The sequence below is a fragment of the Alosa sapidissima genome, chromosome 19, assembly GCF_018492685.1.
Source record: "Alosa sapidissima isolate fAloSap1 chromosome 19, fAloSap1.pri, whole genome shotgun sequence".
Lineage (NCBI taxonomy): Eukaryota > Metazoa > Chordata > Actinopteri > Clupeiformes > Clupeidae > Alosa > Alosa sapidissima.
Genome location: NC_055975.1, coordinates 29,664,023 through 29,679,205, shown reverse-complemented (window position 1 = coordinate 29,679,205; position 15,183 = coordinate 29,664,023). Strand labels below are relative to the sequence as shown.

At 44.9% G+C, this 15,183-nt stretch overlaps 1 protein-coding gene across 1 annotated transcript in view; it reads right to left on the bottom strand.

Moving 5' to 3' along the window:
* The window catches only part of arhgap12a (Rho GTPase activating protein 12a), a 42,893-nt gene that overhangs the window by 5,708 nt on the left and 22,002 nt on the right, over positions 1–15,183 (bottom strand). Inside the window, 14 exon segments of the mRNA XM_042072882.1 lie at positions 2,182–2,280; positions 3,090–3,221; positions 3,510–3,612; positions 3,695–3,793; positions 3,932–4,030; positions 4,239–4,320; positions 4,666–4,727; positions 5,588–5,656; positions 6,503–6,583; positions 11,383–11,499; positions 12,541–12,639; positions 13,228–13,368; positions 14,469–14,648; positions 14,650–14,706. Coding sequence (XP_041928816.1) covers positions 2,182–2,280; positions 3,090–3,221; positions 3,510–3,612; positions 3,695–3,793; positions 3,932–4,030; positions 4,239–4,320; positions 4,666–4,727; positions 5,588–5,656; positions 6,503–6,583; positions 11,383–11,499; positions 12,541–12,639; positions 13,228–13,368; positions 14,469–14,648; positions 14,650–14,706 — 1,420 coding nt within the window.

The window sequence follows — 15,183 nt, the reverse complement described above, 5'->3', positions numbered from 1 at the left end:
CACAGGACACAGACGTGAGGAGGAACAGAACACAGGAGGGCTAATAAGGGTAACAGAACACAGGTGTGAGAACTAACTGGGTAACAGAACACAGGTGTGAGAACTAACTGGGTAACAGAACACAGGCGTGAGAACTAACAGGGGTAACAGAACACAGGCGTGAGAACTAACAGGGGTAACAGACCACAGGCGTGAGAACTAACAGGGGTAACAGACCACAGGCGTGAGAACTAACAGGGGTAACAGAACACAGGTGTGAGAACTAACTGGGTAACAGAACACAGGTGTGAGAACTAACTGGGTAACAGAACACAGGTGTGAGAACTAACTGGGTAACAGAAGACAGGCATGAGGGCTAAATTTCGGGCTGATTAGGCCAGGGGTTCTCAAACTTTTGTGGGCCGGGGACCCCTCATGGAGTGGAAAACTCTCCAAGGACCCCTCATAATCGCAACACATAAAACTTAAGTTAATCATGTAGTTGTATAGCCTTTTTTTCTGTTAGATGCTTATTAGGGCTGTTGGAACGAATTTCGAATATTTAAAAAATCAATACTAATCGAATTTGGAAATTACCATTCGAATTGTAGGGAGTTTTTTGTATGTGTTGGCTAACTTTAGCGAATATGTGAAAACGAAATGCTTTTGTCACGTCTAATGCACAATCTAAATTTGGCACCACCACGGAGATCACTCCTGATCGACCATTTCAGCGATGTGTGGAACGTTTTTGGATTTCCATCAGAACACGGAGAAATAACAATTAGCATAGCCTAATGATGTCGTAATCTGCAGAATATGTAGCAGCAAGCAGCCTGAGTGCACATCTGATAACGCTACACCCTTGGGATATACTACGAAGCACGTTAGACATATCTAGGCTATCTAGAAGTATGAGGCTTCACAAAGCCTTGACTCAGGGGTATAAGTTAAGTGGTACTACGATAGCAGTTATGTGATATATTTGTCAAACTAGGCTTTCAGCTCAGATCTGTGCACGTTCTCGGTGTTGGGATGATATTGGCCAATCATGAAACGTGGAGACGCACAAGACCGCCTATATTAAAAAACAATTACTTCCACATGTATAAGCGATAGCGTAATCTACATTGCGGTAATTTTTAGCCTATGTCTAGCCTATGACATCAAATAAATCGATTGTCATCAGATGTTGTATTGTAGCCTATGCACGTCCATAGTGGCATATTTGCACGCACAACACTATTAAAGCGCATACGATATCCAAAATGTGTAGGCGGCCCCAACTGTAATATATATGACAGAATCCTACACGTGAGAACTTTTTCAAGATAATTGATTGGTCAGTGGGCGGTAGTTTTACACGATTTGAGCTGTAACTTGGCACATAACCTGCTCCCGACCAGGTTTGGTTGACAGCATGGTGATACGGCGACGCTAAAACAGATCTACTTTCGTGCTAGGTAGGTAAACAGTCCGAGGACGAGGAACCGCGCAGCTAAAGCAGGAAAGAATTAGGTTTTTGCCTCCCTCCTCTAGGCTATGTCCGATGCTTTTGTCACTTCTCTGATAGGCATAATGGTTCATGGAATCGCGGGCCGATAGAAAAAAAAAAAAAACACGCCTTTATAGTGGCATTGGCAATGCATAAGCCCGTTTATACAGTGTATAAAGATGCATCGTAAATATTAATAATAGGCGAAATTTGAGCATTAAATATTTGAATATAATTTGATTATTAAACATAATAATGAATGAAATTCGAATTGGGTTATGGAAGAAGATTGACAGCCCTAATGCTTATGTTATATGTATTTAAAAACATAGAGTGCTAATACTACAATAGTCATGCTAGCAAACTTTGACAGTATGTAGGATTTTTTTTTAAAGGATTGTTGTTTCTTTGTCAAATGTAGGCCTATTGTGTTGAACACATAGTGTTTGCTTCACATAACTTTCATTTTGTTGGCGGTTAATTAATAATAAAGTGTTTTGACGCATTGATGTAACGTCTCAGCAGATCAATTGGGCAAATACTGATACTGTAGCATTTTTCGCCATATAAGACAATTTCATATTTTGTAGCAAACTTTGTCAGGGACCCCCTGACAATGTGCTCCGGACCCCACTTTGAGAACCAATGGATTAGGCGATTAGGGCTGGAAGCTGAAAGGCGAGGAGTGGTGGTGGGGTGTGCTGTACCGTTTTTCTCCACGTGGTCGATGCACATCCTGACGAAGTGTGGAACCGTACCGTTTTCCCTCTGACAGAGACTAGTCAAACTGCAACCAAACACCTGGTCTGTAATAACACAAACACACACACACACACCGTTACAGACACACACACATACAGTTCTCCGTAACATAGACTACTCAAACTGCAGCATTATGTAAATATTATCAGAGTGAAAAACAGTGAAATCTCCACTAGTGAGTTGGGAAGTCTGACAAATTGAGGGGACTTAGCCAACATTTTGAATGTTTACAACTCTCATGCCCCTCCCCCACTACCACCGAGCACCCTCTCATCGAGTTTGTGCTCGTCAGTGCACACCAGACTGCACCAGACTGTGATTGACAGTCAGATCTCACACAGCCCTGCTCTGATTGGACCAGAAGAACCGGGAGCTGAGGATTTTTGCAAAACAAATAACAGGCTCTAGGTTGAGGTAGAAGTGCGGGTTTTTTCTAAAACCGGCTGATTTATGTTGTTCTGTCGAAGCATAGTGTCAGTTTCAGTGAATATGATCAAAAAAATCTTGCCTACTGCAACTTTAAACAGTGAAATCTCCAGTAGAGCTGTGTAAATTGTGCAGGTGTGTAAATTGTGCAAGTGAGTAAATTGTGCAAGTGAACACCGCACTCTGGCTTCACACAATGCCTTTCAGTGTGATGCACTATGGTATGTTACTGCACTCACACACACACACACACAGCAGGGAGGGAAATTAGCACCAGCCACTAGCTGGGGAAATATGAATGTGTGGCTGGTAGATTTCAGACACAAAGTATTAATACTACTTGTTGAGTGGCAGGTCAATGTGACCAAAATCTGCCAATGGCACATTTTCAAAATTGTATTTCCAACACACACACACACACCCCTACCTTTGATGTAGCCCTTGTCTCTGACCGCTTGTAGAGTGGGTCGGCGCGTGAGGAACTTCTTTAGTTTGGTCCTCTTCCTGTGGTCAGACACGTCCATGCTGCTTGAGCTCTTCATGCCTGCTCCTGCTGCTGCTGCATCATGGGAAATGGAGTCTCTCAAACACATGTAGCAGCAACTACACTACCCAGGCTTACAACACACACTACATGGGATAAACCACTTTAACTAATGGCACCTTTGGTCATATCAGGGAGGTCATGTGTACCTTTAGGTCAGATAGCAGAATTAAAAACACCACTTCCAATACTCTATAAATATATGTGTGTCACACACACACACACACCTGCCTTTTTTAGACAAACACACACAGACCACAGTGTTTCACAGAGAGACATATACACACACGCGCACACACACACCTCGGAGTTTCTTGGAGTCCCGGAGGTCCTTGTCGTGGTCGTGCTTCTCAGGGCTGGGAGACTCTGGCATGTCCTCCTCTATCGCCTCGTCCGACTCCCATGCCTAACAGAGCGCAGTACCATCAGAGTGTGTGTGTGCGTGTGTTTGTGTGCGTGTGTGTGTGTGTAAGTGTGTGTGGACTCACGTGTGTGTTGATGGCCTCAGTGATGGCATGTAGCCATTCGTTGATGAGGCTCTCGTTATCCGACTGCATCAGAAGCTCAGTGCCCTGACGAGTTTTCACCTGCAGAGGGACAATCAAATAGCTACAATCGACAGCTGTGTGTGTGTGTGATCAAAAACTACTAGCAGAAGGGTGAGAGAGAGAGAGAGAGAGAGAGAGAGAGAGAGAGAGTGTGTGTGTGTGTGTGTGTGTGTGTACCTCGAAGACGTGCTTCTTGCTGGATTTGTCTTTAGCCCATTCCACAGATGCTCCCTTCAGATCCACACTGAGCTCAGGCTTGGACTGATGACTCCCAAACTACACACACACATGCACGCGCACACACACAGGCACACACACAGACGCACGCACGCACGCACACACACACACACAGGCACATGCACGCACACAGACACACACACAAAATAAATAAATAAATAGTCTAGAGCAGGCCTAAACCTTGGGAAAGCCTTGGGTTGGGTTTTAAAAAGAGCACTGGCAATTGGTGAGACTGTGTGTCACTCACCCAGCTAGTCCCGCCCCCCTGGCTCTTGGCAAATAGGAGCGAAGAGCCCTGGAGGACTGTCCAGGAAGAAGTCCAGTTCTTTCTGTGGGGAAGAAACACAAATCAGAAACACTTTGTGTGTGTGTGTGTGTATGTGTGTGTGTGTGTGTGTGTGTGTGTGTGTGTATATATATATATATATATATATATATATATATATATATATGTATATGTATATGTATATGTGTGTGTGTGTGTGTGTGTGTGTGTGTGTGTGTGGGGAAGAAACACAACTCGGAAACACTTTGTGTGTGTGGGGAAGAAACACAACTCGGAAACACTTTGTGTGTGTGTGTGTTATATAAGTGTGACTGTGTGAGTTTATTAGTGAGTGTGTGCATACATTTGTAGGGTGTGTGTGTCTATAGAATGTTAGTGTTCAACTCACCGCACTTTCTTGCCGTTTTCTGTGATTTTGGTGACATTGAGGACCCCGCACTTCTCTGATGGCTAAAGAGATAGCACAACAGGATGGAATGAGAGAGAGAGAGACTTAGACTTGTACATTTCCTTATCAATCAAAATGAAACCATCAACTAAAAACCCCATCCCATGTTAGGACACACACAGCTAAGAGGAGGAGGTCTCTGTCACTCACATACTCACACACACACACATACAGAAGGGAGGAGAGATGTGATGTCAATGCGTGTGTGTGTGTGTCTGGTGAGAAATAGCATGTTAAGTATATGTATAAGTAAGTAGAAGTATACTCTTTTGATCCCGTGATTTTTGGAAATTTGGTCTCTGCATTTATCCCAATCCGTGAATTAGTGAAACACACACAGTGAACACACAGTGAGGTGAAGCACACACTAATCCCGGCGCAGTGAGCTGCCTGCAACAACAGCGGCGCTCGGGGAGCAGTGAGGGGTTAGGTGCCATGAAGGACACTTCAGCCGTGCCTACTGGTCGGGGTTCGAACCGGCAACCCTCCGGTTACAAGTCCGAAGCGCTAACCAGTAGGCCACGGCTGCCCCAATGTTGACAGTGAAAAGACTGAGGGAAGAAAAGACTAGGAGGAGAGGAGAGGAGGAAATGTGAGAGGAAAAGGATTTCATTAGTAATGGAGAAGCGTGTGTGTGTGAGTAGGGCAGGATTAATGGAGCTGGGATGGATGTGTGTGCGTGTGTGTGTGTGCGCGTGTGTGTGTGTGTGTGTGTGTGTACACATGTGTGTGGGTAGGGCAGTACTAACAGAGCTGGGATGGGTGCGTGTGTGTGTGTGTGCGTAGGGCAGTACACTAACAGAGCTGGGATGGGTGGGAGGTGTGTGTGTGTGTGTGTGTGCGTGGGTAGGGCAGTACTAACAGAGCTGGGATGGGTGGGAGATGAGGGGCAGGAGGAGTCGGAGTCTGGGGTGCTGGGCTTCACAACGTCCTAAAGGAGCAGTAAACAAACACAAACAAATAAACACAAACAACCTCACAGCACACAACCAAAACACAAGACAGGGTAAGTGAGTCCTCAACCAGAAACAGTGTGAGGTCATGCGCCATTTTTGGGGCAGCCGTGTCCTACTGGTTAGCACTTCGGACCGTAACTGGAGGGTTGCCAATTCGAACTACGACCAGTAGGCACGGCTGAAGTGCCCTTGAGCAAGGCACCTAACCCCTCACTGCTCCCCAAGCGCCGCTGTTGATGCAGGCAGCTTACTGCGTCGGGATTAGTGTGTGCTTCACCTCACTGTGTGTACACTGTGTACTGTGTGTTTCACTAATTCACGGATTGGGATAAATGCAGAGACCAAATTTCCCTCACAGGATCAAAATATATACTTATACATATACATAATTGCGTGTGTGTGTGTGTGTGTGTGTGTATCAGCACAGTAGTTAATCAGAAAGTGTGTGAGGTCAAGCGCCAGATCCATGCTAGGGTGATGTCATCATGTAATGTAGTTTAACCAATTAAATATGAGCTTTCTGCTCATGGACAGGGCCTTCTGAGCGGTCCCACAATGCATCTCACTCAGTCTGGGATTGGTTGCAACTGCCTGTAGTCTTCAGTGATTGGCTGTGATTCCCTGCACTCTTCTGAGCATGCTTGGGGATTAAGCACTGGTGATTGGCTAATTAAAACTTTGCATCAATCATGACAGCTTGTGATTGGCTGTTATAGTGGCAGGGCACTTCCTGTTGGCACCCCACATGCCAGCAGATTGGATGTGTGATTAGAGCATGCAGTTTGATTGGCCGATTGGGGGGCCAGGGGCGGGACACTGACTTGTTTATATGGGTGGAGGCGGGACGAGCCTTTGCGATGGAGCGACAGGATTCGCCGGTTTTTCACCACCTTCTGTTGGAACTTCACATCAGAGTCAGAGTCAGGGTGGGATCCTCACTAGGCGTCAGTGCCCTGCTACTGTCTGGTGTGTGTATGTGTGTGTGTTTCTGTGTGTGTGTGTGTGTGTGTGTGAGTGTACAGTACCTTCTCATTCTTGTGTGTGTGTGTGTTTGTGTGTCAGACCTGCCAACCTTGAAGAATTTTTTTGAGTAGCACCTCAAAGAAACCTCGAGAAAAAAAAAATTGCTCACGTCGGCCTTCATGCAGCCAAAAACAGACATAGCCATACTCGCAAGACACACACACACGCACTATACACACACACACACTACACACACACACACACACACACACACAGACATAGCCATACTCGCAAGACACGTTTTGGATAGTGACCCATCTTTAATGTTGAATATCTATCTAAATGGGATCCAATGTGTTCCTGAAAGTGCAAACTGAATCTTTTACAGTAGCTCTATAATGTTGACAATCTGTTTTAGAGCCTAACAATCCTGACCTATGAAAACCACTTGTGTTGATAGGCACTGATGTGGGTATGTTGTCCATTTTCTTTTATGTGGGCCCTATTCAATCATGCCTGGTATTATACCTCTTTTCAATCCATTATTATTAAAGATTTATTTTGTAAAGAAATACATCTATCGGCCATGTTATGCCAACATATCTAATTCACCTGGATGTAGGCTACAGTAGATAGAGGCTTATGGACATCTGCTGTTGTCAGTGTGTAGTCTATCCCTTCACTCACAATAGCATCCATGTTTTGTTTATTTGTAAAAAAGAAAAACATTCATTGTTCAATTATTACCTGCTGACTAATGCAAACTACTGATTGCTTTTAAAGAATTTCACTTGCACGTTGTGCACTCAAGTTTCTTTCAGATCTCGGTGTCTTTCCGTCATCTGTGAGGCTGCAATGATTAGGCCTACATTATCCCAACTACAGTGATAGGTGCGCCATCTCAGTCTGTAAGCCTATTATTTGTTCTTACTTGTGTTCACGCTAATAATCAAGAAGAAGGATCCATATGCTCCAAAGAAAAAAACAAATTGAACACTCATTAATGAGCAGCTCAAAATATTTCGCCTTGGTCCACTTTGACTCGTTGTTAATGGAAAGGTCCGCCCTCCATTAGCGCCTTATAGTTATGAAAACTTTAACCATCAACATCGTTTATGGTCCCCGGGACGTCGAGACATCGTTAATTTCAAGCCCTAAGCGACACATTGAAAATATAACTGAAACAAATCGTGAACAAGTAATAACTTTCCCAGACATAGTCAAACTATTAGGCCTAGGCATAAAAAAAAAAAGGTTTGGTTCCTGTTGGTTGTCAGTTGAGGCCATGGGTCGGTAGGGAATTTTTTTCCCCCAGTGGCAGTAAGGGATAGGTAGAAAATCAGTCCCTCCAGGATTTCGCGAGGTTTTTTGAGACTGTTGCGACCTAAAATGCCTGGATGGAAGTTGCGGTGTTTTTAGCTGTTTCTTGTGGACAAATTGCGTGAGGAAGTGAAAATTGCGAAAATAGTTGCGATTTTTTTTTTTTTTTTTTTTTAAATGTAGGGCAATTAAGGTTAGTAAGACCAAAATCACACTGATCATCTTGATGCTTATTAAAAATGCTTTGACTGAGGTAATTCACAAAGCAGTATAACCTTTCGTAGAACTGTCCAAAAAAGACAGTCACCTAAAGAGATGGCATCATGTCATATGTTTCAATACATTCATATATTTTGTAATTCATATTAAGTTCATATCTTTTTAATAATTCATAGTCTGTGGCCTGCATAATTACTAATAGAAAGTAAGAATCTAGTAATTTCATATTGATTTAAACTATTTGACTACACTTCTGTTTAATGTCATTACATTGGTGTTGTAGGCTACGTCTAATTGACTGCCTTCCCCTTTAAGGACGTGAGAGTAGCCTATTCATGGGTTTCATCAGGTCCCTTTCCACAGGTGTATTAATGAAGCACCATGCAGTCTGCATTCATAATTAAGGTGCTTCTACCTGTGGAAAGGGACATGATGAAACCCATGAATTTACATTTCTGAGTGGATTGGAAGGCTTGCATCTCACTGTGTTCGGCTACGAGCGTAAATCACTTTTTGCATAGTGCATTACGATATGTGGATGCAATTGTGAATGTCTTCTATGTCATTAGTTAAAATAAATGTTAAAAAAAACAACTCATTCTTGGAAATCATTCTTGGATCATAGAAGAGGTAAATGTCTTGCCATTTTATTAATTTCTATGATTTTGGTAGCAATACTCAAACTAAGCCCAGCTAGCAAACATGACATAAGCTAAAAGGCAGTGTTGGAATGTAATGAAGTACAAATACTTTGTTACTGTACTTAAGTAAATATTCCACGTATTTGTACTTTACTTAAGTAGAATTTATAGTGCATACTTTTGACTTTTACTTCGTTACATTTTACAGCAATTATCTGTACTTTTACTCGGCTACATTTTTACAACACCATCGTTCCTTTTTACGATACATTTTATAATAAGATTTTTTTTCTCTCTGACAAACACGTTTGTTTTACCAGGGGGCGGGGTTACTACCACAGGTTCTGGAGCGCTACGTGCCCAGCTTCTAAATCTTTGAAACATAAGCTTCTAGTCTAGACCAGGCAAAGCGTGAGCTTGTAGCCATCTGCATTCGGTAGGCTATATTCACCAGACCCATGGCTACACTGGACATGCAACTGTGTTCTATGCCTTTCTCTGTCTGTTATCTGCAGCGTTAGGGCCTCCTCTCCGATGAGATTGCTATCCGCGGATCAGCGAAGTTACAGGCTATGCCCATGCTTCTGTCACACGTCTGATCATTTGCGGCACAAATAAACGGTAGACTATTATAGAACCGCTGGCCGAAAAAAAAACGTAGCATTTTCCAGATTAGAAAATATTTCTTAATTGTGTGTGATCAAATAAAGAGGCATAGCCTACAATTGGGGGGGTAGAAATGTGAGCGCTTATTCAATGTCTACAGTATGTGTGTCTGCGCAAGTGAAACTGAACCTAATCATAAAGACACCTTTCTCAGCAACTTTTCTGTTCAATCAGCAGAATTGGCATTACGATCCACCCGACGTTTCCCTGGTCTACCCCGTTAAACTTCAGGCTCTCGTGTTTTGCTGAATGATATACTCAGCAGACCACCCTAGTAGATAACCAGAATTACAGTCTCTAGAATTGTAGGTCAGAATGTAAACTGGGCCACAGATGGTAAGCACAATTGCATTAGCTTAAAACTATCTAGTCGAATATAGCCTAACCTAAAACTAGCTTAATTAAAATGCCACAGCCCATACTATTTTTTCTTTTAGAATATAGATATTAAGAGAATAAATCATTATGCAAATACTTTTACTTTTAATACTTAAAGTACATTTAAAAGCAGGTACTTTTTACTTTTACTTAAGTAGGGTTGTCATTGTGGTACTTTTTCTTTTACTAAAGTAAATATTTCTCTGTGTATTTGTACTTTTACTTAAGTACTGAGATTCAGTACTTCCTTCACCACTGCTAAAAGGACATATCCAGGTAAACATTTGCCAATGGGTTGCATAGCCTACTCAAATGTCAGTAAACCAAGTAGGCTTACTTACTTTCATAGCCTAGGTAGGTTAGCAACACCAGGTTGAGAGATGCAAGTAAGCAGATTATTAACGTTAGCCTTCTATTTATTGTCATCAAAACTGCAGAGGAACGAACACGTTAGGGCAGTCTTTGGTGTCATATGCAGAAGGTGCAGAAGTAAGTGTGCCATCTGGCTCAATATTCTGCACGAGGGACTGTTGTGGTAGGTGAAATTTCACGGTGAAACTACGATGATTGGTCAAATTTGCGAAAAAGTTGTGGTGTTTGGACAAAATTGCGAGTGCCGGTAAGTGACGAAAACAATCGTCTTCGTGAACAGCTGTGCATAGGCTACTTTGTAAAAGAGAGAATACGCTCATCCCTATACATAACGCAAGGGGTAATTAATGTAATTATAGTTCGCCTTTTATTTGTAGATTTATTTAATGTAGCCTAGACTATTTAGTGTTATTTCTTCCCCAAGCTCATAAAATAAATTTGGGTCGCACATAAATTGACAGGGTCGGTCTGAAACCGGAACCCAAGATTTTTTTTTTTTTATGCCCTAGGTGAATTTACAGTTGCACTCAGTGGAATATTTTTAGTTTCACAGCAACGGCAGCTAGGGACGCGAATTTGCGAGTGAACACTTGTTAGTCACCTCATCAAGTCTTTCATTTAACCCACCGTTGGCAGAGGAAAAAAGAACATAGAGAGGCCACTATGCTTTGCCCGTCATTCTCACTTTCTCTCTGTATCTCATCCTCACATGAAATATATTAGCAGGAGATTCACACGCTCCAGGAGCTTTCCGGAGAAGTTGGATGTCTGCTCGTTTTGCGTAGTGTGCGTGTGTGTGTGTGCTCGTTTTGCGTAGTTTTAAGTAAAACATCGTAGCGGCGTATTTTGATGTGAAAATGCGTGGTTGCTACGCAACATGCGTACAGGTTGGCAGGGCTGGTGTGTGGTGTGTGAACCTTATCGTTCTCAGGAGTGCGTGCGCTGTGTGTGTGTGTGGGTGTGTGTACCTTCTCATTTTTGTGTGTGTGTGTACCTTCTCATTCTTGTGTGTGTGTGTGTGTGTACATGTACCTTATCGTTCTCAGAGACATGGGCCCTGTGTGTGTGTGTGTGTGTGTGTGTACCTTATTGTTCTCAGGGACGTGGGCCCTGTGTGTGTGTGTGTGTGTGTGTGTGTGTACCTTATCGTTCTCAGGGACGTGTGCGCTGTGTCTCCACTTGGTCAGGACGATGGGCTCGGGCTGTCGGCGGTCCAGACTGCGCGTTTTGTGTGTGTCCTGGGTGGGGGCGGGGCTTAACTGCAGATGGGAGGGGCATAGACAGAAATGTAGATCATATTAGTATATACCATTTATTATATATATTATATACCATTTCTTATACATCTACTGTACTATTTATAGAATTTACAATATTCATCCCCGGTGCATATAAGTCTCTTTCCCACCAGGCCACCAAGCAGTTACAGGAACAGTCCAGTTCTACTAACTACTCTCCCCAAAACCGGTTCTACTAACCACTCTCCCCCAAAACTGGTTCTGCTAACTGACTACTCTCCCCCAAAACCGGTTAAAAAAGCCATTACTGGCTGCCCATTAAATTTGGGTTGACAGTGGGCGTAACTTATAAGTTGGACCAATCAACGTAGACCTAGGTCACTAAGGGTGCCTATGCGGAAAAGGGAAAAGACCCTGCCCTAGAGTAGGAGCTGAAAGAGTTACAGGAACTGCGGTCAGAGGAACATAATAATCCCCAAATTGGTCTGGCCGGAACACAAGAAAAGGGTTCTAGGAACATTCTGTTGTAGGAACTGCACAAACCCCTCTGGTGGGAAAGGGACTATAGACACACACAGCACAGATACACTCTCACAAACACACACACACACACACAGCACCCTTATGGCATGTGCACATTCATATTTATAAACACAAACACACACTCACACACGTGCACAGCACCCTTATGGCATGTGCACATTCATATTTATAAACACAAACACACACTCACACACAGCACAGATACACTCACACACACTCATACACGCGCACAGATACAATCACACAAACACACACACACTCATACACGCGCACAGATACAATCACACAAACACACACACACTCATACACGCGCACAGATACGCGCTCACAGATACACATACACACACAAACACACTCATACACGTACACAGATACACACACACACACACACACACTCCTACACGCGCACACACACACACACACACACACACACACACTCCTACACACACACACACACACACACACACACACACACACACACACACACACACACACACACACACACACACACACACTCACCCCAGCTATCTGCACGAGTTTGGGGAGCTCCCACTCAGACCTGGAGCCATCTGCACTGTAGTAATACTGCCGTCCCTGATCATCTGTGTGTTTAATCCACTACACACACACACACACGCACACACACACACACACACGCACGCACACACACACATATGCATTTTCATATGGACATTCTGAGGGATGTTAATTCGTATATGTATGAGAGAAGCTGTAACTTCTGGGTATAAAGCGTTGTGGCATGAAGCTCAGGCAGCTGGCTTGCTAACTCTGGCAGAAATCTCCGGTGTTCTTGTTCCATGTAGTTTCGTGTTGCTGCCACCAGTAGACTCGCCTACAGGAAAGCTGCGGAGCCTGAACTCATTCGGAATATTTTGAAAACGTAGCCTAACAGCTAGATATTCTGTCTTCTCATTTTGTAGACGAAAATAAAGAGAGATTTTATCTTAGTTTTTATTTCATGCAAAACATTTTAGTCTCGTCTTTTTTCGTCAACAATAATGCATCTTAAGATAGTCTTATACCTTCTCATAAGTATAGTCACACACATAGAGGGTGTGTGTGTGTGTGTGTACCTTCTCATAAGTATAGTCACACACATAGAGGGTGTGTGTGTGTGTGTGTGTACCTTCTCATAAGTAGTCACACACATAGAGGGTGTGTGTGTGTGTGTGTGTGTGTGTGTACCTTCTCATTAGTATAGTCACACACATAGAGGGTGTGTCCGTACTCGTCCAGTTCCTCTGACCAACCTCTAGGCGGAGAGCCATACAGGCTATCTGATTGGCTAGAGTACGTGCTCAGACACACCTCCTCAGATGACAGAGTCTTCCGCCAGCCAATCAGAAGAGAGAACCCAAAAGACATGAGGGATGAAGAGAACAAGAGATGGAGAGAAAGAAAGAGACCGAGGGATGAGAAAGAAAGAATGAGAGAGAACAAGAGAAAGAGACCGAGGGATGAGAAAGAAATGGAACGAGAGAGATGGAGAGAAAGAATGAGAGATGGAGACATGAAGAGAATGAGAGATGGAGAGAAAGAATGAGATGGAGGAAGAGAGAAAGATGGAGAGAATGAGAGATGGAGAGAAAGAGAGAGAGAGCAAGGGATGAAAGACAGAGAAGAGGGGAAAACACACAGGAATGAAAGAGTAGAGAAGAAAGTACTGATTAGGAGAATGATCTTCACCACCACCCCCATCATCATCATCAGGCCCCTATCCCATCATGCATTTCCCCAAGCCCGAGATCCAGAGATTAACCCAAAGGAAACACAGGGTGTGTGTTAGTGACCCAAAGGAAACACAGGGTGTGTGTTAGTGACCCAACTCCTTTTCTGTGGCGTGTGTTGTGGTCAGCTTGCGTGTGCAACGGTTTCCAGCTGTGTGTGTGTGTCCGTGTGTGTATGACCCACCTCACTCTCTGTGCCGGGTGAGTGCGCGAGTGTGCGCTGCGGTTTCCAGCTGTGCGTGTGCATGTGTGTATGACCCACCTCACTCTCTGTGCCTGGTGAGTGTGCGCTGCGGTTTCCAGCTGTGTGTGTGCGTGTGCATGTGTGTATGACCCACCTCGCTCTCTGTGCCTGGTGAGTGTGCGCTGCGGTTTCCAGCTGTGTGCGTGCGTGTGTGTGTGTGTGCGTGTGTGTGTGCATGACCCACCTTGCTCTCTGTGCCGGGTGAGTGTGTGGCGAGTGTGTGGTGGTCGGCGCGTGTGCGCTGCTGTTACCAGCTCTGTGTGTGCGTGTGTGTGTGTGCGCGTGTGTGTGTGTGTGTGTGTGTGTGTGTGTGTGTGTGTGTGTGTGTGTGTGTGTGTGCATGACCCACCTTGCTCTCTGTGCCGGGTGAGTGTGTGGCGAGTGTGTGGTGGTCGGCGCGTGTGCGTGGCGGTTTCCAGCTGTGTGTGTGCGCGTGTGCGTGTGCAATGACCCACCTCGCTCTCTGTGCCGGGTGAGTGTGTGGCGAGTGTGTGGTGGCCGGTGCGCGTGCGCGGTGGTTTCCAGCGGCGCTCCTGTGTGTGTGTGTTGTAGTAGTAGTGGCGGCCGCTGGCGTGCCGGTGCGTCTCCCAGGCGCCGTGCGTGTGCAGTGGCGGTGAGCGGGGCACAGGGGGGCAGCGACGAGCTACTCAGCTTCAACTCCGCCAGGTTGGTGTACACAGGAGAGTCCGGCCTCTGGACCACTAGAGGGACACATCGGCTACAGAGAGGGAGAGAGAGAGAGAGAAGGAGGAAGAGAGAGAGAGAGAGGGAGGAAGAGAGGGAGGAAGAGAGAGAGAGAGAGGGAGGAAGAGACGGAGAGAGAGAGAGAGAGAGAGAGAGAGAGAGAGAGAGGGGGAGGGAGGGAGAGAGGAGGGAGAGACGGAGAGAGAGAGGGAGAGAGAGGGAGGGAAGGAGGAAGAGACGGAGAGAGAGAGAGAGAGAGAGAGGGAGGAAGGAGGAAGAGATGGAGAGAGAGAGAGGGAGGGAAGGAGGGAGAGAGGGGAGGGAAGGAGGGAGAGAGGGAGGAAGGAGGGAGAGGGAAATAGAGAGAGGGAGAGAGAGAGAGGGAGGAAGGAGGGAGAGAGGGAGGAAGGAGGGAGAGAGGGAGGAAGGAGGGAGAGGGAAATAGAGAGAGGGGGGTAATAAAAAGAAAGAGACAAAAATAATCCT